We start from the raw sequence: 26,581 nt of genomic DNA, 5'->3' as shown, positions 1-26,581 counted from the left end.
TTTTACGGAAGGATTGATAAACACTTGGAGATGACATACTTAATAGTCAATACTAATCTTCTTTGGTACAAGTTTTAAGCAGTATAATACTACACTAGTAAACACACAACAAGAGAATTCCAACTAGACCATAGATATAAAAATGATGCACTTTTATTAAGCTTTAACTAACATAAGCTATCACTCTTTTAACAAAGAAAAGGAATATGTATATGTTTATTTTAAATTGGAAAGGTTGACACACAGTACTTGTCATAATAAACAGGTCATTAGTAATGACTAAATAAAAATGAATGACATCAGCAAATATATTAAGGATTGCAACAAAATAAGTTTTGAATAAAAAGCAAAATAGAAATTAATTGAAAATAGTATAAATAAAAATATTATATATTTGATAAGAATTAAGTATCATATTTAAGTATGTTACTATAAAATAAATATTTAATCCTTAAAATGTAGTCAAGAAAAATAGACAAAACAATATTTTTAAATTGTAGTCATACAAAAAAATTTATTTTATTTTCATACAAAACAACATACAAAATGTAATAAGACCTTAAAATAACTAAAATATTAAATAATGAAAAAAATGACAGACTATTTATAAAATTATCAATTATGTAATGTTAACACTTACAAATGAATTTGAAAAAATAAAAATATATTAAAGCTCTTGAAAATTTAAATTTTCTTCAAATAACTTGGGTAACCTAAACTGGACTACTTTGTATACAAGCATTTACTGAAATTAGTAATAACAAGTAAAATAATTTATTTAACATCAATAAATTAAAATTATTACTTTAATGGCATCATGTATGCATTTTCATTCATATATTTAACATTTATTGGCAGCCAATGTAAGAATGAAGAATATTTCAAAAAACACGTCCTAAGTATGTAAAACCAGGATTTAGATTAGACCCCTGCGAAATTTCCATAAATCCCATTTTTGTATAAAATTCCAATGTTTGTTGATCTTTTGTTCTCAAGGGTACATGTACACCGAATGACCCTATAGATGTATTAACATATTATTAAGTATTACAATATAATAAACCAAATTTATAACTTTTATAAATAATAAAGCAACTATAAATTATTATATTAATACCATTAGCTCTTAATGCAGCTAGAAGACAAATAATCAATCGTTTGGATACTGATGAATCATTATTTACAGGTAATGTTGCATATGTCATTACTGATTGATGTTGAGATAGAGCATTGGAATCTGGTAATTCTTGATTTATATCGAACGAATGAAACCAATTTATGATTTCCTGTAAAAAAAAAATAGTTTACAAATATTGTAATAGATATAAAATAGAAATACATTAAATTTTAAAAATGTTAGTAAGGGGTTTGAAGTTCAAACGCTTTGAATAAAAATAAAATATATATGTAAAAATACATCTGATATTGGAATTATATATATATATATATAAGCTTGAATAAAATTGAATAATTACTAATTAGTATTTATTTCAATTGTTGGTTTATAGCAGTGGTTCCCAACCTGGGGGACATATACACATCGCTGGGGAGGCGCAAGCAGTCATCACAAAGTAACATTTTTATTTATCAAATTTTATTATATTTAAAATGAAGAGAAAAAATGAAAAATGAATAAAGAGTAAAGACTGGTTATCGTTATAGGTTATAGAATATAGGGTCGTTAAAGTCGATAAAGATTACACGTGTTTAGCTATAGTGCACCAAGCCACATCGTCCGTAAATTAATCAGTAGGATAAGAGAAAGCCAGGGGAAAAAACTATTAGATTAGTTTATTATACGCTAACAAGTTGTCCATTCAGTGCTAACATAGACACATTGATGGATACATTTCAAGAACAGAAAATTGAGCTGAAGATCGTTCACGCGCAAAAATTGATTTTAACAGTGGCAGCTCTTTGGAAGAGTTTTGGGTAAAATACCAACCCATTTATCCTGAAATTTCAAATGAAGCCTTACAAGTCCTTGTACAATTTTCATCAACTTATTTATGTGAATCTGGGTTCTCCAGCTTGGCCATTATAAAAACCAAACATAGAAATAGCTTGGATGTCAAATCTGACTTGAGGAGTTCTTTATCAAACATCGAGCCGAACTTTAAAAAATTGTCCAAAGAAAAGTGTTGTCAGCCTTCACATTAAATGTTAATTTTAATATACATTCTATTATTTATATTTTTTACTAATTTATTTAATTACTCACGTCAATTTATAATTCCACTATAATACTATATTATTTACAATGATTTATATTTTATAATTACTATCATCAATAAAAAAGTAGTCTTTCCGAATATTATATAGTTTATTTGTAAAATGTAATAAGGAAACATAAAATTATAATTTTTTCAATTAATAGGGGGGGGGGGCGAGATTTTTGAAAATCTACAAAGGGGGCGTAGAATAAATATGGTTGGGAATCACTGGTTTATAGTGTAAAAATCTGGTTACAAGAGCATATTTTGTCCAATACATAAGGTTCAATTTTTGTTGAGTCCAACAATAAAATTGTATCCATTATTTTTAAATCCAATTTAAATTAATCTAACATTTTTAGTTTCCCAAGTATTTATTCTATTATTTTATTATAAGTATTTTTTTAAAAGCTTTTTACAGTAGACTTTCTACTAAGAACATTACTGATGTTTAACAATTGTAAAATAGTGAATAATAATATATTATGCTTTAAAAATACATGAATTACAATAAAATACTTGAGCACCTGTATTATTCAAGAATTCAGTTCAATCACCTAAGAGATTAGACCTTAACATAAAGTAAACAAATATTTTTAATGGCAACTCACTTGCGAAGCTGACGGTATTTCCTCACTGGAATTATTCAATAATGGATATTTAGAACACATTTCAGGAAACCACGACACTTGTAATTTTTGATAAAATTCTTTTGCATTTAAAGCAGCTAACGCATAACCTATAACAGTGCCATTGTCTTCTACGACAAAACAAAGTTCTGGACTAAGTGTCAAATACGAACCAACAAGTCTAAAAACAAAATTCAATTATTTTAATATAAATAAGTTTTTTGAACTAAATAAAACATTACCTGTCAGGTATTAAGTCAGGTAAATCAGATTTGTTTATACTAATGTCATCAACAGTTGTATAGCAAGTACACCGGCAAATATTGTATACAGCAGACTCATCTTCAAAAGTATATGGTCGTACATTGTACATTTTATTGGTGGGTGTATCAGGAGGCTTATATATAAATAAATCAGAACCAGCATCAACTGGCATTAACCGCTGTAAAAATAAAAATATATAGAATTAAACAATGAAAAAAATTACAAAAATTATATAATAAGAACATAATAAAAGTATTTTGTTATTAATTGATGCAATTAATACTAAATAATAAAACATTATAATGTTGTTAATAATGTTATAGTAATCCAAACCAATGCACGATGATTATGACTAATATGTTTTAAGCAAAGCACAATATTATACTAAAATACAAATACAACTAATATGTTAGTTAGAAAATTAGGAAGTTACACTTTATATTACATTATTTTAAATATTAATGTTGTGGGCAATCAAACATTAAATTTTGTATGTATAATATTTATGTTAAGTTTCAGTTACTTTTACACTACTTTTAAAGCACCTTTGTTTTATGATCAATTCAATTGATGTATTTAAATTTACACAATTATTTTAATATTTAAATACAAAGTGTTGGACATTATTTACTTAAGTTGTATACAAAAATATAAACAAACAAATAATGTTTAACTTACTTGTAAATCAGCAACTAAACCACCTCTAAAAACCCAAGGTTCTTGATCACCACTCATAAAGCTTTCTTTCCATCCTTTTGAAAACCCTAAAATGTCAGTATTTAAAAATGTTTTTAATTAATATTACTAGTGAAACAGAATTATATTGAAAAATGAAAAACAATTAGTATAAATTGTATAAAAGAAATTAAATTTTAAAATATTTATTCATCAAAATTATAATTATTATGATTTAGTCATCCCGTTAAGATAGATTGCTAAAAATATGACAAATACAATATAGAAAGCCCAATCTGGTTCAATACAAGCCAACAACTATTGGACAATTAAAATTATCTAAAATTTCAACAAGCAACAATATAAAATTTATTTTTAAGGAGAATAAAATAAAGGCAAACGAAAAAAATATAAGCAATCATATAATTAAAAGTTAAACATTTTTAGGCAATCTTGGTTAAGAATATTTACAATAATATAAAGGTTTAACTATAACAACTTACAGTGAAAACACTAGTTGTTGGTTTTATTTGACCAATATTGAGTTCTATTAAAGATAAAACAAATTACTAATAAAGAAAAAAAGATAAACTACTTTGAGCTAATAAGTATTAAAATGTACTCACATGTATATGACCCAAGAGTATAATTTGTGATTGATTGTGGGAAATGGCCTTCAGCTAGAATTGAGTAAATGTAAATACATCAAAATATTATAAACTACAAGACATTAAATTACTTACAAAGCCATTTTACATAGAAGTTTAATAATGATATAACACACCGAACATCCCAAACATAAGGATATAGGTCATGAACAAGTTCTCTATTGGCACTAAATGTCAGTCTTTGAAATAGTTCATTCACTTGTTCAGTTAATTCATCCATTCTCTTAGCTCTTTCATACCATTCTTCGATCTGAGAAGAACATAAAACATAAGTGATTAAATTAATAATTTAGTGGTATTTTAAACCCTGATATTTGATTACTTAGAGCAACCTAACCTTCTCAAACTAGAGAAATAAGGTTTTCCAATATCTTCCAGTCAAAGCATGTATAATCATAAGAAAGCTATGTTAGTTTTTTACGATAGTTCAATATTTTTAGCAAGTTATGCAAATGCAATATAACGTAAATTAAAAATTATCATAACTCACTTAAATATTCAACTATTGTAAAAACCAACATAGGAACACATATAATGTTCTTACCTTTAAGTTTCATAATAGGTCAATTCACTCTAATTTTTAACTAACGGAATTAAACATGATTTGCTGAGCATAATTTTGCTATGTTATCACGTTTGTAAGACAGATATAGTACATGAGAGTGTGGCGTTCTCTTAAGGTGGACAAGTACTTGATTTTATTTTAATTACTCGATTCAAATTCAATAAGACGTGTTCAATAGATCCAGTCATAGGTTAAGTTACATTTTGCAAATATATTTACTAGCAATTTTTCAAACGTTAATACTTCTATAGCATGTTTGCAAAGTCAAACTTAACTGAAGAAATAGAAAAAAGGGTAATTTCTACTAAAAAGTTGATATTGTCATTATATTAAAAACATTAAAAAATAAGTTATTTTATTGTTATTATTAAACCTAATCATTTTTGCTAAAAAACCATCCAATTTTTATTGTATTCAATAAATAATATACTTACTTCTGGTTTAGAGTTTGTTGAATCTTTTTTCTTAGATTTTCGGAGATTTTCATTGGAAACCAAATAAGCATTGCTCTTGAGCCAATTAAATTCTGTTAAATATTGAACACTTTGAGGACCATGTTCAAATGGTAAATAAAATAAATCGCACATTAGCAATAAATCTTCTTCCGTTAGATCTCTAATATCAACAAAATAATGAACAAAATAGTGATATAAATCAAACAATTCAGTCTAATTCATAAGCATACCTTTCGTATGAATGTTTTGGATCTTGAATCACATCAACAAGCATATCCACACTAGGACTAGGTGTTTCCACTTGCATTGAACCACTCTACAACAATTAAAAATGTGTTAATAAAAAATAATACTATGCAGTTTTAAACAAAATATATAATATATACCGATCCATTATCAGTATTCATGGCTGTATCTGAGCTCTGAGGTGATGGTGCAGGTGACATGTTACAATCCATAGGTTCGCTAATGACTTTGCTTTCAGACACCAAAGAATTCATTATCACTAAGGGTGGATTCATGGTAACAGCTACAGCAGTTTGCAAGACATTAGTAGGGCTGCCATTTACAGCGGTTGATGAAATTGATTCAACATTATTAGTTGTAGACAATGACAATGGTGCAGTAGATGTAGATGTTGTAATGGTAGTAGTTGAGGTTGCCATACATGTATTAAATGATGCAAGGGGAATGGCCACAGGAGACATGATCGATATGGTAGGTTGTGGTTTGATAATAGGACCATGAGCTTGTTTTTGCCGGCGAAATTCTGGAATCCATTCTTTGATTGCTATACGTAATGCTCTTCTTGAATGGTAAATATTTTCTGGAAGATCAATGATACCTTCTTCATCACTCTCAGTCTCTAATTTCATACTTTCATCTAAAAAAATTAATGATGTAGTACAATATGTTTGAGTACAAATGTGTAATACATTTCAATTTATTTTCCTGAAATAAGCATCCCAGTCATTATATAATTTAACTTGATATTTTTTTTATATACTATTCTTAATTGTATTTCATATTTTTTCTAGTATGTTGAAACTAAGTTATATTAACAATCATAAAATGAATCAATAGTAAGCTAATGGATTAGAGCGACATGGTTGGTCAATTAAATTTTAGCAAACCATTAAATTAAATGTGTTTTCTATGCAACTCAATATAAGACTCAAAAGTTTAAAAAAATACTTTTAGATAGTATACACATCATACTATAAGCCATGCAATTTGGAATTAATACAACATTTAGTAGAATTCTTAGTTAGTTGCCAAAAAATAATATAGTGTGTTAAACTTAAAGCTTTTATCCCTTCCTTTTTCTATATCTTTAAATAGTGTAAATATAACTAAATACCAACCAACTAGAAACTATGTAGTAACAGTTTTTTATTGAAGGAAAACACATTTTATGTTAAATACTTTTGAAAATTGTATATGGATAGTTAATCACAATCATTATGTTATGAATTTATGACTGTAGAATTTTATTAACAACTCACAACATTACTATACCAAAGATAATTATTACAATAAAAATAAGAATTATGAAATACTCAATTCTTTGGTTACAATTTATACTATTTAGTAAATGAAAATCTAATTTTACTTTAACTTTTATAAATCAAACACAATATTAATTTAATGTGTATACCTATTATAGTGAAAGAAAAACATATTTTATGTTAAATACTTACTAAATAATGTATATGAATAGTTAAACACAATCATTATGCCATGACTGTAGATATTATACTAACAGCTCATAAAAATTACTATACCAAAGATAATTATTACAATAAATATTAGAATTATGTAATACTCAATTCTTTGGTTATATTAAACTTAGTAATAAATGGAAATTTTATTTATTTTCAAACTTTTATAAATCCAATGCAATATTATGAATAATTTAGTAAAATTAAATATATTTAAGTGTTTTTTTAATCAATTGCCTAAAATTAATAAGAACTTGTATTGACATAATTTTGTACTTACTGTCATGTGTGATTGATGGAGGATCAGAAGTGCATTTACTCCATTGAGCCAATGTATGAATAGCTACAAAGTTAGCACCATATTCACAGTTTGGATTAGTTAATACTCCTCTTAGTTGTGAAATTAAGTCGGGCGAACGTCCCTGATATGGTCCCAAGAAGACGCGCTTTTGGTCATAGTCATTAGCATGCAAATTGTCCCATATAACAGGAGGTCGCCTCAGTACTTCAGTAATTTCTCTAATAGATTCGGTAGTTAATGAACGTGATATAACTTTTTGTCCTGAAACAACATAAGCAAATAAGTCAAAGGAATTACATTACTTTTTAACTTTGAACTTTTGATTCAATTTACAGAAGCTAACCGGTCCACATTATGTCAATTTGAGGTGCCAACTTAGAGCCCAACGTATTTAAATAATCAGAATTTTGAACATTTGGTACAGCACGTGCAGAACAATATTGAGTTGGACAAACTAAAAATTTAGGTTGACCCAGATGCTGAAATATTTCGTTTGTAATTGACACCTAAAAATTTAATATTTTGAATTTACAATTAAAGAATTACTTAAAAAATATTGTTGAATTACCTGAGCATGTGCAAACGATTGAAACACTTCCTTATCAGCTGGTGACATATCTGGTTCTATGTCGTCAAACAATAGAGCAAAAGCTTTGCAACCACATTGAGCGACTTGATCCAATTTTCGTTTGAGGGTGGCTATTTCTTTTTGGCTACTATAAGTCATGTCAAGACCTGGAGACAAGGCATAGTAGAGAGTAACACCACAATCTCTAGCGGCACTAATTAAGCCACCTAACTGTTCGGCTTCTTCAACTGTATACAAATCTCTCCAATACGCCCTGTGTTTGTAATCATCTTTGGGCGCATACACATAACACCCTACTCCCCATTTTTTTAACCTAAAAGATAATTTTGATATAGAAAAATTACATAAATAATGTATAAGTATTAATATAAATTTTTAAATTTAAGCTTTGAATGTATTTAATTATTTTAAACGAGTAAGCATATAAACATAGCAATATAAAATAAGCGTATTAAATAAAATGAATACAACCCAAAATTTGTTTATTTTTGTATCTGCACCAATTATTTTTCTGCTACTGTTAATTTAGGTGGTGATTAAATGTATAAAAAAATATATATATATATAAAAAAGAAAACAAAATTATAAACTAAGCACAGCATGAGTCTACTATCAAAATGATGTGAAATCATAACATAGCTGTCTGTTGACTGTTCGTCTGCGACACTCTTGTACATTTTTTTCACTATGAAACACTTTTTAATTGCGATTGTCACAAAATTACGGCAAAAAAAAAATGCACAGATATAGCGTTTCGTAAATGCGAGGCATTATATATTTTATTTTAATTTATTTTTAATCCACCATTAGCGACCAGAAAACAGCATAGTTACCGGTAAACAACAATCACCATAGCATGTATTATGTATACATAGTATTGAAAACATCGCAGGGTTTCAGGCTGAAATTGGTGCATAGGGATTGGGGACTGGGGTGAAACAGAGGCAGATGCGAGTGAGAGGTGACAGGTTAGAATTGAATCCATTCACAAGTATTGTAACAGCAGCCTGGGTTTGATAATATACATTTTTTGTAGCACAAACGGGCCAAAGCCATATATATTACTTGGGTGAATTTTTCATTTTTACTCCAGAATAACATGCTCAGCTAATAAGACACAAAATAATATAAACCATTTGAATTAAGACTGTATGCACAAGTTTTCACCAAGTTTGTTAGCTACAATAAGAATGATTATAATTATTTTTTACTTCAATTTATAGTTACTGAATACATAAATCGATTACCGTAACACAATATAAGTTTGTGAATCATTCTTTGCATACAATCTGTCATTATTTGTTTTGTTTTTGTTCTTACATTGATTATACTTTTCAATGTAAAAATACAGCACAAACATATTGTTTGTATATATATTTTATTCTAATGAAGAGTGAGAGCAGCGATGGTCAACAATTCATTAAGGGTAGTTTCAATATACTTAGTACCAAATATAATTAACTACCTGTACTAAATCAACATTGTTTTCATGCGTTCAAAAAAGTAGTATTCATTTTTCAGAACTTGGTTTAAACCAAGCTGTTACAATACACAAAACACACACATGTATATGAAAATGTTTAAATAATTGTTGTTTATGCAAGTATATATTTATCCGTTCCCATATACATTTAATCAATTACAAATTGATTATTTTTATACTTCTAATATTTATTTATATTTTCAGTCATACTAAAAATACGATTATCATTATTCTATATTAATATTGTTAAATAAGATTACAATTTAAAGTTGACACAAATGGTTAATAAATATATTATTTTTAAAATTTACCACATTACTTTTGAATACCACAATTTGTAAATTTCACTTTAATTAAAACTAATTTTAGTTTGATGTTAAGTCACTTAGTTTCAATATAAAATGTGATCTTGCAGTTATCTTATAGAAAAGAGTATTGAATAAAAAAATCTTACTAAACCATACAAAAGTACATATTACGTATTGTTGCTTTTTTCATATTCTGATTTAATAGATTACATAACTACTTAAAGATTAATTTATTATTACGACACAAATTGATAAAAATGTCGTCAAACATAATATTAAATAAAATATTCAAACAATTTTTTTCCACAACAATTGACCTAGTTTAAAACACAGTCTGTGCTGTCTATCACTAGGTTGTAATGTGAAGAACACTCCATTTAAACGTGTCTAGAGCCATCAGTGTAGCTTTTTAAAACAATACCTAATAATAAATTAAAAGTTATTTCATTAATTTATACTTGGTAAATGATTCATAAATCATATTGTTTATAGTATAAACAACAGTAAATGAATCTAGATCCATTTCACCTTTTATTAATTCTTATGTATTCATGCAAAAGGATAAGATATTACATCTAACAAGTTTGTATAACTAGCAAGGGTTATAAAACCATTAAATATATTTTTAAGAAGAGTAGAATTTATACATTAAGCTATTTTCTTGGTCGCCACCATCATTCATATAAATTTGAATTACCACATACTTTTGGAAGAATGTGATTTATCGTAAACATGCATACTTGGTTAAAAAAAAAACATTTGAGAAGAAGCAGGTTAAGTGGTTGCTAATTGTTAAATTTAAATATGCATGTCCTCAAAGGTAAATTATAATATACAAACTGTCAAATATAAAATGTAAGTGACCATGAAAATAAATATGTATATTTCTAGGGCATAATATTTATTGATATCAATATTTATTTAAAAATTGAAATTGGTCAAATGTTTAGCATAATTTGAGAAATTTTTTTTAAATTTTAAAATGCTATTTTTTGTAGAGTAAGAAATTGCAACAATAGTTGGGCAAAAACAAGTAATTATAAAGTTATATTAGTTTAAAGTTTATAATGTAAGTATTATGCATGGCCGATTGGCATGAATGACTACTAATTAAGCATTGGTAATTACGCGTTATGGCCTTAAAATTGGTGTAAAAATTCCAGTAACCAACCCGTGGTGATTTTGCATAATAAATTGGGGGTTGTTTACGTGAACAGAGTGGAGGTGGCAAGAAGTAAAGCAACAAGTGTCAACCACTAGATGTACTTTTTCCGAATTGAAAAACATTTATTTGTATTTCCAATATTTTAAAGTTATTCATTTAAATGATAACTTATTACTAATTATTAAATCAAAACCAATAGTATCTGCGAATTTGCATATTTTTATTACTTTATAATTTAAATATGCCTTGAGTTCAAAAAAAAAAAAATTGAAAAAGAAGGATGGCCAAAAATATGAGTTGATGTTACTTATTTTCACAAATTAACATAAAAACAATTGTTATTATAAATAGTGAAACTTTATTCCTGATTTTAATTGACTTGTTATTTTTTTTTACTTTTATTACACCCAGAGTACTACCTATTGAATGATAAAATTAAAACGTAAATTGAGTGTTTTTATATTTTAATTATTTGATAAAAAAATAAACCAGTATTATTAAACAATTTAATAGACTTTAAACATTTAAATAGCAAACAAAATATAATAACAATTTCTAAATCTAATGATAAAGCAAACTGAAATAAATTGAAATTTAAAATTTACCTAAAAAAAATTAGGCTTACTTACAAGAGATTGTCGATAGTTTTTTTACAGTGCTATATCTACAAACAAATGATTGCATTTTAACACTGCCTAAATAATGAAATTAGAATAAATGTATTTAACTATTTCAATATTTCAACTTACCACTAAACAAATAAAAACAAGTCATTTGAACTCAAAAGCCTAATATTTTAAAAACAATTTACAAAACATAGCTCAAGTGCTGGGTAGTAGTAGTAGTAAACGACCTCTTATTTTTTAATTTTTTTTTTTTGTTTTTCTGAAGATATTGCTACCTAGCAATCCAAACAAGAGGTTGTCCGCTTAAAACAAACGAAGATGACAGGCATTGCAAATGATAATGGTAGTTGTAGGCTGCTTGTAGCAAAACATTGACACTTCAACCCTTGTTATGGAGACAACCAATAAAAGAAGCTATATGTTTGTTCATGTATGAGTTTTGCTAAAAACAGATAGTTGAAGCCAGTGCAAGGGTAGGTACACACGATGATAAAAAAATAAAAATAAGACTAGCTTAGGTATGCCACCTTTATTAAGTACAAGCTACTTTATTCACAATGTTTTTTTTAAGCATTTTACTATAGAAAAATAGCCTTAATTCTACCATAAGTATTTGCAACATACATATAGGCCTAGATAAATGTTTTATTTATTTGAAAATAGCCAATAACCAAGGTAAATAATGGCTAGTAAAAGCTTTATAGCCTTTTTTTAACAGTAAATACTATTTAAACTAATATATTTCCACACAAGCTTAACTCCAATCCCAAATTTTCAGTGTTCATATTACAGTTTAGTTAGTATGTTTAAATAAATAAATGTATTTAATAAATATATATATATATAAAAACACAAGGTTTCCATGAAAAAAGGAAGCTTGGTGGGCATTATATTGGCAGAGCAGTGTTTTATTTATTGCACATGCACAATAAGTATGAAAAATATATTAGAAACATTATTCTTGCTATAGATTACATTAGGATTGGAATTTGGAATGACATTATTAGAAAAAAAAAAAAAAAAAGAGGTAGATGATTTAAATCTAAGTATAACATTGATTAAGGCAATACCTATTTTATCACAATTCAAAAATTCTTAAATTACACAGTATTATAGTTAAAAATCTATAACAGATTATAAAAGACATAAAAACATACTTTTAGTAATTTTAATTAAAAATAGAGTGTTAATATCTATTGTTTATAACATTTGTAAAAAAATTAATTAGAACATTAATGTTCTACATATTCAAAAATAATATTTGATTTACAGTTTACAAAATCGATTTTAACATAATCACTTAATTACACAAACATTTAATTTGCTAAATGCAAATGCATGTAAAAACAATAATGGACTCAAATCACTAAACTAATTATTAACGGATTAAAATGCAATTGTTAATTTAAAAAAAAATATTGTGGCTTGAAAGCACTTACATAAGGAACTATACGATACAATAGTTTAAATATAATTATGAATTACAATAATATAGTAATGATTAAACGATAATATAGGTAGGTTAAATATTGCAATAACTGGTTATAAGCGAGTAGATTAAAGTTCAAGCGCAATAGAATAAAAATAAGTATAATAATTTAATAATAAATGTTAAAAACACAAATAGTCTAATGATGGCATAAGTTATTTAACTTAATATTAAAATAACTCAAAATAATAAAGATTAATAAACTTAAAATAGAATATTTTACCCAATTAACAGGCGCAATGGGAAAAAAATGTCGTTCCATAAAAATTAGAACATTTATCTTGGTACAATAATCTGGCCTTAAATAAGCAAATTTCATGATTCTATAGAATCATTTAAAAAAATCATTAATAATGAAAAGTCCAAAATTGTCAAGCGGTTTTCATTTTCTTAAAAGGTTGTTGAACCTCTTCGTCACCCTTAGTATTAATATTACCATTAATAGCAGCTGGATTTAAATTACCGTTTAAATTTGTATTATGTATGTGATGTTGTATTTGTGCTGCAATAAATTGTTTCATAGATGGTGATGACATCAAATTTGGATTAGGCGCTAATTGCGGAGCTTGAAAAGCTAATGGTGGAGGTGGTGGTCGCATAGCAATCAATTGGTTAAATACTGCTGCAAATGCTTGATGTTGTTGCATTTGAGCCTGTTGGTTAGGATCCTGTAATTGATTCTGTACTTGGGCCTGTGATTGGACTAAATGAGCTTGAGCTTGGTTTTGAGCTTGAGCCAATTGAGCTTGTTGTTGCTGGTGTTGCTGTTGTAAGGATTGGTGTTGCTGTTGTAACGATTGTTGTTGTTGTAATTGTTGTTGTTGTATTTGTTGTTGTTGTAGTTGTTGTTGAGGAGACATAGCAAGCAATTGATGAAATGCAGCAAGTTGTTGTGATTGTAATTGAGTTTGTGTTGCAGGTAATTCAGGAGTCTGAGATTTTTGAGGGGCTATTGACTGTTGAGTTTGCTGTTGTTGTTGCTGTGCTACTGCTTGTGGCTGTGGTTTAGGCATTACAGATAAAGCTGCTGCAGATGATGTAGGGGGATAGTCAGCTTGTTGTGGAACAAATTGAAATAGTTGTTGGTAAGCTGCTGCTGCTGCACTTGGTTGAAACATTGGTAACCCTGCTTTATCACCTGAAGGCCTTTTAAAAGGCATTAAGCCAGGCAATGACAAATTCTCATAATAGAAAGGGGAAATTTTACTTAAGTCCATATCTAAACGTTCTGGTGGTTGTAAGTTTTGTTGTACAACTGTTTGTTGCATTGCCATTGTCAAGTTGTTGGGATTGGGAGCAAAAAATTGTGACAAAGGATTCATGAGTGGATTGGTATGGCTAAAATAAGGGTTAAATGCGTTTCCAATTTGAGTACTGGGTAGCTGAGCCAAGTAAGCTGGATTTGGCATGGGAGCAGAAACTTGTCCAGGAACCATTGGTTGATTAGCCACTAAACCCATTTGTTGTACTAAGGCATTTTTAAGAGCCAAATGATTTCGTCCATTTATTAAAAGTTGATCTTTTAAATGTTGTGGAGGGTGAAAATATTTGCAAGGAGGTTTTGTTCTATTACACCGTCCTTTAATGCTATCATAACAAGCAGTTACTTTGCCATTCTGGACATCCACGTTAGCAGCTGGATGAGCAAATTTACACTCTGTATCGCTACGTGAACATTTATTGCGTTGAAATTCACGACATACTTCTAGTTGCAGCCACCGCGAGTCTTTCCCATTCATTAAACTATTCATGTTAACTACAGCCATTTTTGTCTTATAAATCAAAGTCTTACGAAAAGATTGTACGAAAATATAATTTCTTAAAAAATACAAATTACCGGCAACTTAAATAAATAGGTATCTAATTTAATAAATTCACAATAAATCCAAGGAACAATTTAAAAGGACACTAGTTTAGTGATTTGTTTGTCCATAAGGATTTAAATTAAAATTTATAGTTTTTCAAAAGCGTTTTGAAGAGATGTTACTCTAAATTATCACTTAATTTTATAAATGTATATATTTCTAATGAAAAGGGGAGTTATGGTAGACCTACTTATACTAGATAAGATAAAGGTAAACACAATTAGCTTGCAAAGCGAATTATAACAAAACAGCTTGGAAAACTACTCACTTTTGAAACAAGTCTTTACGTTGTTCTGTAGTCCATGGTCTTCCATAAAATCCTAAAACAAATATTATAAAAATTAAAATGTTATTTGTTTTTAAATAGGTAAGCACTTAGGCTTTGGTAATTAAGTTAATATTATATCATATGCAAAATTAAATCTTGACAAATGTCAAAATTAAAAAGGAAAACAATCATCTAGGTCCTAGGATATTCTTATTGTAGGTAATTATGTAAATTCTATAATAGGGGAATAATGTGAAAACAGTTACCCTATAAATATTCAATTTGATTTAGGTAATAAAAAATTATCTGTGTGGATGGAAAATTCTGTATTATCCACAACATAAACAAATATTTTAAAAACTAATATTTTGGCACTAAAAGCAAAATAAATGATTACCATACGTGACAGCAGGTACTAATGCCAGAATGGTGTTTAAAAATACTTAATGAGAAACAACTACAAAATACAATTTCTTAGGTTTATCAATTTAAATTTTAAAATAGATTTTACCTTACAGATTTGTATAGAAAATTAAAATAGGAAATCTGCATGATCCCTACCTAGGTACTTATTTTTTTCTAGTTTTCTTGTGAGGATACCTAATAAAAATGTATTTCATTTTGGATTCAGAATAAAGTAGGAGTTATTGGTTTCAGAATAGGTATATATATATATATATAATTATTAATCCAATTAACTTACTTATAACTTATAAGTCTTACAATAACGTTATGGTAAATAATGTATTTAAACTGAACTGAAGTCAAATGTAATAGAAAATATCTCAAGCCAAAAATAATTTTAAAATCAATCAGTATAAAATAAATAAATAATTTTTACCAATAAACGATGACAGCAGAGGAGTCTAATTGTTAACAACAGAGCCTCCTCTCCTGTCAGTTAAACAATGAAAAAATCTTAATAAAGTACCTATAATAAGCATGGGCAATTCACAATAAATCCTTGCTTTTGAAGTGATAACTTAACTGTTGTTAATAATGTAATAAGTTAACATTTATGTTAATTCTATTAAATATTAGATTTTTACCCAGAGACCTACCCCAAAGGTGGTTTTACAATTATATATAACAAATCAAACAATGTTTTCTTTCTATTTGAACTTTCGAGCGAGAGAACGATTGACCCCGCGAAGTTTAAATGGGTGGTTTGATGGAGTTGGGTAAAAACGACAAATGAGGTAAAGCCTCGTGAAAACAGTAGTACCCATGTAAACGGAACTAAAACAAAAAAAAATTGAAAAATAGTCATCCGATTAGGTAGTTTTGTTCCAATAATACTAGTCCGCGTACTAGCAGTAATCAAGTGTTAAAATAGCACTAGGTTTTAAATGAGAATACAAATAATTCAATGATTTAAACGACAATTAAAACAAATATAAATCATGATAATTTCAAACATGAAAACTATAACTTGGTGAGTATAGTACTGTAGTGATTAATCATTGTCAACATCCAAAGGTACAATGAAAATGTCTGAAGCATTTTGTCCAGTACATATCAATGTAAGTACAATATAAGTAGGTAGTACATTTGAACACATAATCAAAATGTGTGGTTTGTGTGAGTGAACTGTTTACTCAGTTGCATGAATTAATAAAACTTGTACCTATGCAGTCATACTGGGTTACAATTTTTATAGGTTAGACACATATATATATGCATTATTAAAATGTGCATAAGTCATTAAAAAAAAAAAACACATTTAATGGGAAAGCCAACAAGAAAACAATAAACAATCACGATACAATGACTATTTGTGAAATCATTAATCGGTTGATTGATTTTTTTTTTCACGATCTCGTAAACATGGTAAAAAAAAATAAAACGGAATACAGAAAGCGCTAAACGCTGACCAAAATAACAAAAACACGGACGTTTTTGTCAGGTCAATTATACTATGCATTACTACAGTAATAGGTGCATATTATCCTATAATGCACGTCCCCCCCGAAATCGATATCGTAGGCCATCGAGAAGAAACTACGAACCGGGCGATCAAAAAAAAAAAAGCGGGGAGGGGGCGAGGGGGTGTCATCGCGTCTTCAGAGTTCAGATCGCTCGACTCGTATGTTATTATTAATGCAGTCGAAGTCGTATCGATGGCTCGAGTTTGCGGTCTCGGTATCCTGTAATATTATAGGCACACCCACACACTGCACACTCATCGCACACACGCACAAGCAGTGGTAAAAGTCGAATACACGACGCGACGTAATACCAATTATTACTATTATTATTATTATTATTATAACGACGACCGCTCTACACCGGGGGGGCCGGTCTCGCACGCACGGACGAACGCCGTGTTAAATAATAACAACAATACGTAACGACGACTGCTAAGTTGTGAAGAATGGAAAAAATGTCGTGAGAAACGTACCTTCAACAACACCACAAATGAAATTGTCATTCTGCGAAACGCAGCAGTTGTCAGCCATCTTGGCGAGTGTGCTCAGTTGTAAATCGTCCAGTAGAGATGCTCCTCCGGTAGGGCTGCAGTGGCCGCGGCGTTCGTCGTCCTCGTCCTAATCGTCGTCGCCGTCGTCGTAGTCGTCGTCGTCCTCCTCCTCCTCCTCCTTCTCTTAGTCCGCCTGACAGAAGTAAACTCCTCGATGGTAGCCGCTGTGTCCGAAGCGCACGGCGTTAATGCGTGCGATTATTTTTTATTATTAATATAAAAATATTTATTATTATTATCGTTTTCCTCCTTGCACTACACGCGCACACTTCCACAGTCCCACGAGCAGCCGCACACGAGGATTACACAACACCAAAGTAGTGGTAGTAGTTGCTGTATAACGTCGGCGTCGATAGACGGCAGTAGAAGTAGTGGTACACTAGTACGCCGCAGTAGACGGTAGTGTAGACGTAAAAAATTACCACTCGGACAGTCGGACGTCGTCGGCAACCGCGGACGACTGCAATAATAACAACACTGTCGCAGTGACGCGCTCCGTGTCGTTGGTGGAACAATGAAAATTGAAAATAGAAATATTATGTCCCCACGCATTTCGTAGGTCGATTGGCACCGCTGTGGCCGCCCGACCGTCGCTGCCAACCCGACGGATCAGGCGGCAGCCGATTCATTTTTGATAATAGTAATAATAATAACAATAATATGAATTTCCCGCCAATATGTCCGATGTCTTGAAAGAAATTAAGTATGGGAATGTAAGATAGCCCATACACGAACTCAATAGATGGTAATATAGTCTATACTCCATAAGATTGAGGGAGCATTTTCAACTTCTCAGTTCTTATAGTTCTTATTTTTCACCACGGATTTGGATTCTATAATAATATGTTTACCGTATGTCCAATAGTCGTGCTTTGTGTAGTAAGATATTAATATTATATTATGCAAAATTTTAAACTGTGATTATGATTTACAAGCTCTTGATGGGCTATGATAACAATTAACAATCGAAAATAAACAAATTATTTTTAATACCCATTGTCTGTTTGTCCTCGATTTTTATTAGGATTAAAATTTCCATTCACTGGACGTGCTGTTACAACTTACTATTTTTCCTCTTTGTCTGGCCTGCTAATACATTTATTGCGAAACGTTATGTCCGGCGACGTAAACGAAATCGAAGATAAATTCAGAGATGTTTATTTATGTAGTAAGTTTGACGAAGACCTAAACGATGATTCGAAAACTGCCAAGTCAAAGAGAAAATGCTTGTACCAGGCATATTCTTTGGCAAACTCTTTGTAAGTGGTGTGGGAAATGTGAATACTAATTTTATATGTACACTAATGAAGTATACTGAATAGTTATGTCGATAAATATCCATATCAAATTCAGTTAATACCAAGTTCAATGTTCAAACCTATGATATACATATAAATATGTGAGTTTGTAATTTTTAGTAGTATATATATTTTGTTTTTTAAGGAAAGAAACTGATTGGATATGGAGCCACATGAGATCTGAATTGAAATCTTACTCAAATCTTATTGACAATAAAAAAGGTGTCAATAATTTTATATCAGCTATTGATGAATTAACTTTAGGAACTAACAGTATGTACTTATATAAGCTTTAAATACTATATAGGAACATAATATTTGTTAGTTTTAATTTTTTTTTAATTTTTATTATAATTTTTAAATAATTTACCAAATTAAACATTTAAAATTTGGTGCAGTATATCATTTTAACTTACAAATAAATGTATTGTTGTAAATTCATATATTTTATCAATTAAAATAGGTCAAGAAAAACACTACCATAAATTCACTTTATTTACTCTGTATTATAATTATATATAACTATATGTACTTAGGTAGTTAAAATTAATTATTTTCGCAATAACTGTTTTTGTTTTTATACCATTGAAAAATCTGAGTTTCAAAAAACATATGATAATAGACATGCTTTTGTTCCAAACTTTTTAATATTTTTTCTACTACTTTTATGTAGATGTAAGAAACTGGAAGATGAAGACCAAGTTTGATGTTACAGAATCTGTTAACGATTTTAAAAAATCTATTAGATGTCCAGATCTTCAAAGCTGTAAAATTGAACCAGGCAAAGAATTTTACTTGAATTTTCCGAAAAGTAACAATGATATTCAAAATGCAAATATTTCTGATGAACAAATTATTCATACCAATTCATTTAGAAATGAAACACGTAATAATCCCATATTATTTCCCTTACATATTGTTGAATTAAATTAATTATTTCAATATTAGTAACTGAGTTATTTACACTGAGATTATCTTGTAATTATTAAATTAAATATTTTTTCAGCTACTCAGACATTTCAGATCAATAATCATAAAACATTTATTAAAACACCACCTACTACTTTTCAGCCTGTTAATAACAGAAAAAGAAGGTATTTTTATGAGTTTAATATACATTTATATGTAGGGTGTGTAGTATTTATTTTGAAATTATATTAAAACATATATTTATATTTTTAGTAAATATTATGAAGATTCACCTCCAAGGCCTAACTTAAAAAATAAACGTGAAGAACCTTCTAGTAACCAATCTAAACGTAATGGCTTTCATACTGCAAAAACAGAATTGGCAAGTTCAAAGATAAGAATCTATTTATAAGTACCTAACTATTGGTATATAATAGCTAAATTTGTATCATTTTTTAATTTATAGCATATTCAAGTTAACAAACAAAATAATGGTAATTCTAATACTTCAGAAACATTTATTAAAAAATCTCTAGGTGTGAATAAATCCCGTAGTGTGGTTAGCAAATTTGTCAATCCATCAATTGATAATCAAAAGTAAATAACCAATATTTATACTTATTTAAAAAAACATACTGTACAGCATATAGTAGTTTTGCTACAATATTTTATGAAATAAAATACACCAAAGTGTTATGTTATCAGTGCCCTGTCCCCCCTGGGTTAGTGGTTATATCTTCCCCCATTGTTCCATAAATCCTCTTATTTGCGTCTGGTATTAATACCACAATTCATTTAAATATTTAAATGTATTATTTGTTATAACACCACCCCCCCCCCATCATTGATAATTCCTGGGCATTATATGTATACTGGTCACTAAACTATATTCTATCAAATAACTTTTTTTCTTTAGTCACCATAAAAAAGATGAAGCAAGAAATGAATCAACTACTGATGAAAATCCATATTTAAAAAATATTGATCCCAAGATGGTTGAAATGATTAGAAATGAAATAATTGAATGTAAAAATCTAATAACATGGGATGACATATCTGGATTACAATTTGCTAAGAATACTATACAAGTAAACCATGTGTCTTATTGTTTATTTAAATTAATTTTGTTTAATTATAAACTTTGATTTAAAAGGAATCAGTAATTTGGCCTCTTTTGAGACCAGATATATTCAAGGGAATACGAAGACCACCGAAAGGTATATTACTTTTTGGCCCACCTGGCACTGGAAAAACTTTGATTGGTAATGTAAATATTATTTAGTATTTATTATTTGCTGAAATATTTTTTAAAAAATTGTGATGGGTATAATTTAGGCAAATGCATCGCTTCTCAGTCCAACTCAACATTTTTCAGTATAAGCGCATCAACAATTACATCTAAATGGATTGGAGAAGGGGAGAAATCTGTAAGAGCTCTATTTGCAGTAGCAAGGTATTATTATATATTTTAATTAATGTTAGAAGAAAAATAATTGAAAACTATTTTTTTATAATGAATAGATGTCATCAGCCTGCAGTCATTTTTATTGATGAAATTGATTCATTGTTATGTCAAAGAAGTGAACAAGAACACGAAAGTTCTAGAAAAATTAAAACTGAATTTCTTATTCAACTAGTATGTACATCTATTTCATTTTTAGTACTTTTTATTAGTGATGTGTGTAAAGAAAAATATTTACCCAGACCATAAATTTATAAAAAAATTTAAAAGGCTTAAATAGTTATAAAAATATTTGATTTAAAATATGAATGTTTAGTGTTGTTTGAAGGAAAATTGTTAAAATTTTTTATCAATGTGAAAAATCTTAACTAAGTCTGTGTTTTGATGTATATTTGCAAGTGTTAAATGACACAACCACATACATTGTTATATTTACAGACACAGCCCACATTAATAGACTCCCATAACTCATTTGTATATGTTAAAATACTAAACAACATTTTACTCTTTTATGTAATCATATTATGTAGAAGTACATCATTTCATTTTTATCTCGCACAACTTATTTAAAATTTTAAACTTGAATGTTTTAAATACTATAGGATGGAGCTGGTACTAGTGATGATGATAGAATATTAATAATTGGTGCTACAAATAGACCTCAAGAATTAGATGAAGCTGCCAGAAGAAGACTTGTGAAAAAACTTTACATTAGATTGCCTGACCCACAAGTAATTTATATAAATATTTATGTAATCATAATACTTGAATTATGCTTAATTTTGCTATAGGCTAGAAAAGACATGATCAAAAAGTTGGTGAATTCAGAAAACCATGTTCTATCTGATGATGACTTAGAAAAAATTGCCTCTCTCAGCAATGGTTATTCTGGAGCAGATATGAAAAGTCTGTGCCAAGAAGCATCTCTTGGACCGATCCGATCAATGAGTTTTGATATGATTAATAAAATTGAAGCTGATCAAGTAAATTTATCAAAATCAAATTTTAAAACTCTTTAATACTTGTATATATATTTATAGGTACGTCCAATTAATTTACAAGATTTTCTATCCGCTTTAAAGATTGTCATGCCCAGTGTATCTTCGGAAGATTTAAATCATTATGTGGCATGGAATGACAAATTTGGGTGTAGTGATACTAGCCGTAGTAGTACCCTGTCAGATAGTTAAATAACCAAATTAGATAATGTAATTACTTCAATAAACAATAAATATTTATTTTTTAAATATGATATTTTCAAACTTATTGTGTTTTCACTAATATTATTTATGGTTAATATCACAAAGATAAAAAATAAAAATTAAATAGCTTATAAGGATAAAATTTTTACACTTCTATATATTTAGGAGGGATAATATTAATTAAGAACATTCAAGTAGACATACAAACATTAAATAAAGTATGGTTAATGTAGGAAAAAATATATTGCATAATAAATAATAATGTAATATTAAAGGGTATGTTAAAAAGACAATAGATGTATTATTTGACAATTTGAGAAGGTTGAAATAGTGATTGGGGAAGTTTGACTTAGAGGTGTAATAATTTAGTTACGTAAGAAGCCCAATTTTTAATATCTGTAAAACTAAGTAAAATATTTCATGTTGAATAATGCCAGTTCCTTTACTTTTTTTGACATTTATTTTTAGGTCTTATAATTTAAAAATCAAAAATCGGGTTTCTCACAAGACCAGATTTGAATCTCTTCTACAATTTTTATCATAGGTGTTTTTACAATAAAACCACTCAGTAACCCATATTCTTGGAACTCACATACCTACTATCTTTTTAAGCAAAAATGAAGTAGGTAACCTTCATTCTAATCTAGTACATTCAGTTAAGAGTTCTTCAATCTAAAGTGAAACTAAAAAAAAAAACTTCTTCTCTCAGCACTACCGACCAAGATAAATTTTATCTTAGTCTGTGCACACCAAACATGCTTACTATAATAAATTGAATATACAGTGTGCTCGTTTAAAAAATTTCAAATGATGTAGTTATCTACCTATTTCATACTACTTTTTGTTAATTTAAACTTCTTTTAATGTTTACATTGATTTAAAAATTACAAAATTGTATTGCATAATAAAATTATCTAATGTATCAATGTAAATATTTAATTTTTTTAAATAATAAATTAAGATAAGTTTGTTCAAGTTTTTACAGTTTGTTAAATTTCCGGGGAAATCCTCCAGCTACCATCCAAAATGTGTAAAACCTTTTATTTATTTCATTTTTCGGTTCAGCTGGTGGTGAAATTAAACAGTACTTACCATTTGTTGTGTTGATTAAGTCTTTTTTAATTACATTCATAATAAACCCTGCGTTGTGTATTTTTCCAGAAATGATTATGTTTTTTTGATCATATAGTTTACCTAAATGATTTTATAAATATGTGATATTAAAATATGGATTATATTAATCTAATAACTTTATATGTACAAGTATACAATATTCGTTAGATAATATAATAATGATCTAATTTTGTACTTAAAACTATATTATGTAACATTATTTATTAGGATTAGCAAATAATACTATAATTTATAATATACATATATTTAGGTACTTATCGTTTAATCAGTTTAAATAAAATTAACTTCACACATATTTAAATATTATATCAGTTTTGATTTTTTTAACCTTTAGCATGGAGTACTAGTACTCTAGTATTAGGTATTCTATGCTTCATAGCAATTGAGGCAAAGGATTTATTTTAAATGTTAATTATTCATTCTATGATGATAAGATAAGTGGATAAACCATATCCTCTTATGTACCTACCTATGTATTAACAACTTACGATGGTACATAATTACATAAGAGAATAGTTTTGTATTTAACTGATTCAATAAAAACTACGCATAATGTACATTGTACGTAAACGTTCTGCCTACGTGTAGTGTACTGTGTACTGTGTAGGTTTACACTGTATGATACCTACTTCTAAAAACTAATATTTCTGTCAGCAACACTCATTGTAACATTTATTGTATTGATGCATGTATTTTCGATTTACCCAACAGCTACCAGGTCTATTTTATAATAGGTACACAGCAGAGGCGTCATTTCAATATTTGATAGGGTAGGGCACAATAATGACTGGCCCTATAACTTTAACACTTTTAAGTATATATAAAAGAAAAGAGCTCGCTACCTAGCCCAATTTTTATTTCAAATATTATTTGTATACTTTATAATTTATATAACACTGACTGTAGCCGCTTTTATTAACATATTACTTATTAAAACATAAATACCTAATCTTAACTCACATCAACATATTATTATAATCTTCAATGTAGTTTACTCTGAAAACCAAATAATTAATAATATTTGTATAATATTAATGATAGTTTCCCAATGAAATATGCATTAAAATACCACAACTGTGGCACTGTTTCACTAAGACACTAGAGCCCTGCACAGGCCTAACTTTTGAAGTCCAAGCCCGTCCAAAATACAATTTTACTAATGATACCCGGCCCGGCCCGATTTGTTTCATTTGGATATACAGTCAGGCCTGGCCCGGCCCGATTAATTTCTTTTAGATATACAAGTGAAGGGCCGGGCCCAGCCCGAACCCGATTTCGGTGACACCAAGCACGGCCCGGGCCAACCAGAGGACAAGCCGGGCCAGCCGGGCCCATGCAGGGCTCTATAAGACACCAGGTACTTAAAAAATTAATTATTAGTCAAACACAGTACACACAAACCTAACCTAACCTAAGTCAAATCAAATTCATAATGAAAAATTCAACAATCGTTAGTCATTAGAAAACCCGGCCCGCTTAGACCACCGTGGGCCATTTGGCTACTTTAAAATCTAGGGTTGGGCAAATGCATACTCTTGCCCCCCCCCCAAATGACGCCCCTGGCACACTGTCTTTTCCTTCAAATACTTACTTCCCAATACCCAATGATATGACGCATTCACGACCTCACGCTTCCCGTCATGTAACTGATGACCCTACGAGGGTTCGCACTTCACCACTATCTAGAGGGGCTACGATCCCTCGTATTCTTTCTATTAATTTATTATATATGTATTAGTTATATACTTATATTCACATAAACGCACAGTGCATACTCCCTGGCTTTATCGATTTATAGCAGCTACTCATCTAACCTAATAAGTAATAACAATATCCATTTTAGGTTCCGAGCGGAGAGATGAATGTATCTATTGATTTTACAATGATGTGTTTTTATTTTGTATGTACGTATAGCCGTTAAGCCGTACATAGGTTGCTTGGTAGGTATACACGATGAGTAGGTAGTCGAAACAATGATTCTTCATTTTTCAACTTATGTACTTATTTTTCATGCTAGGAAATGAATCTAGTTGGTTCTTTTGAGAGGTCAACATTGAAAATTCATTGAAGCTTTCAAAAGCGTCGGAAAAAAGTGAAAAAGAAATAGGTATCTGTATTTTGGTACTTTTACGTCGTATGTCTGATCAAATCTAGAAGGGAGTGCTAATCAATTTTTAGAGGAGCTTGGTAGACTTTTTAGTTCTCTTTCTATAAATATTGATAAAAAAAAATGTAAGATGAATTAAAATGTACTATTTGAGTATCTACTATTAATTAAAATAATTGTGTTTGAGCTTAATTGTCTAACTCACAGATTTTATATCATACCCACTATACGTATACTTATTGTAAAGTATATTTTATCTATATATACTATATGCAGACATAACTACATGACTATATGAGTATTGTTCGGACCAGACAATACCAGAGCGCGCCATGCCTATCAAATGACGATTCCTGCCGCGCATGCGTTGCGATCACCAGCATCGGAGCGCGCTCTTGCCTCTTTGTGCGTATCGCCGTTGGTAACAAGACCGTTATGCCGGTTCCGTAATGCTGGCTGATGTCTGTCGCATTCGCATATATAGCACGCTACGTTGTGCCTTTTCCTGTTTTTAACCGTGTGCGTCCTTTTTATTACGTTTTTTCGCCACGCTGTTGGGTGCGTTGTTGTTATGTGCGTACGGTCGTCACTTTTCACGCGCGATACTACGAGCCGTTGATACATTCCTTTTTTTTTGCTCTAATATCGTCGCTGTGTTAAACTCGTGGACTTACATAGTCGTTGTCGTATGCCGTGTCGCCGCAAT

The 26,581-nt window shown here is 29.1% G+C and overlaps 2 protein-coding genes across 5 annotated transcripts; one reads left to right on the top strand and one right to left on the bottom strand.

Moving 5' to 3' along the window:
* Positions 1–826: 826 nt before the first annotated feature.
* On the bottom strand, positions 827–18,253 carry LOC111034991 (protein O-GlcNAcase). The gene is made up of 15 exons (XM_022316457.1): positions 17,686–18,253; positions 15,285–15,336; positions 8,060–8,393; positions 7,835–7,997; positions 7,471–7,752; positions 5,856–6,352; positions 5,700–5,785; positions 5,449–5,629; positions 4,525–4,699; positions 4,408–4,461; positions 3,785–3,870; positions 3,085–3,284; positions 2,825–3,023; positions 1,118–1,286; positions 827–1,018 (listed from the first exon to the last, which is right to left on the bottom strand). Exons 1-15 carry the CDS (start codon positions 17,741–17,743, stop codon positions 882–884), a joined length of 2,673 nt encoding a protein of 890 aa, XP_022172149.1. The 5' UTR covers positions 17,744–18,253; the 3' UTR covers positions 827–881.
* Positions 18,254–18,354: 101 nt separating this feature from the next.
* On the top strand, positions 18,355–22,694 carry LOC111034992 (fidgetin-like protein 1). Of its 4 annotated transcripts, none has more exons than XM_022316459.1 (14): positions 18,355–18,615; positions 18,788–19,022; positions 19,207–19,334; positions 19,735–19,947; positions 20,068–20,155; positions 20,244–20,352; positions 20,437–20,567; positions 20,887–21,058; positions 21,124–21,232; positions 21,306–21,423; positions 21,492–21,606; positions 22,035–22,163; positions 22,224–22,415; positions 22,473–22,694. In XM_022316459.1, the coding sequence occupies exons 2-14, from the start codon at positions 18,877–18,879 to the stop codon at positions 22,620–22,622; spliced, it is 1,800 nt and encodes a 599-aa protein (XP_022172151.1). In that variant the 5' UTR covers positions 18,355–18,615; positions 18,788–18,876; the 3' UTR covers positions 22,623–22,694. The 4 variants fall into 4 exon arrangements, with proteins under 4 accessions (XP_022172151.1, XP_022172150.1, XP_022172155.1 ...); XM_022316458.1 differs by having other exon boundaries at positions 18,355–18,642; XM_022316463.1 differs by lacking the exon at positions 18,355–18,615 and having other exon boundaries at positions 18,671–18,931.
* The last annotated feature ends 3,887 nt before the right edge of the window (positions 22,695–26,581 follow it).

Source organism: Myzus persicae, unplaced genomic scaffold, assembly GCF_001856785.1.
Source record: "Myzus persicae strain clone G006 unplaced genomic scaffold, MPER_G0061.0, whole genome shotgun sequence".
Lineage (NCBI taxonomy): Eukaryota > Metazoa > Arthropoda > Insecta > Hemiptera > Aphididae > Myzus > Myzus persicae.
This window is presented reverse-complemented; position numbering and strand designations above follow the sequence as displayed.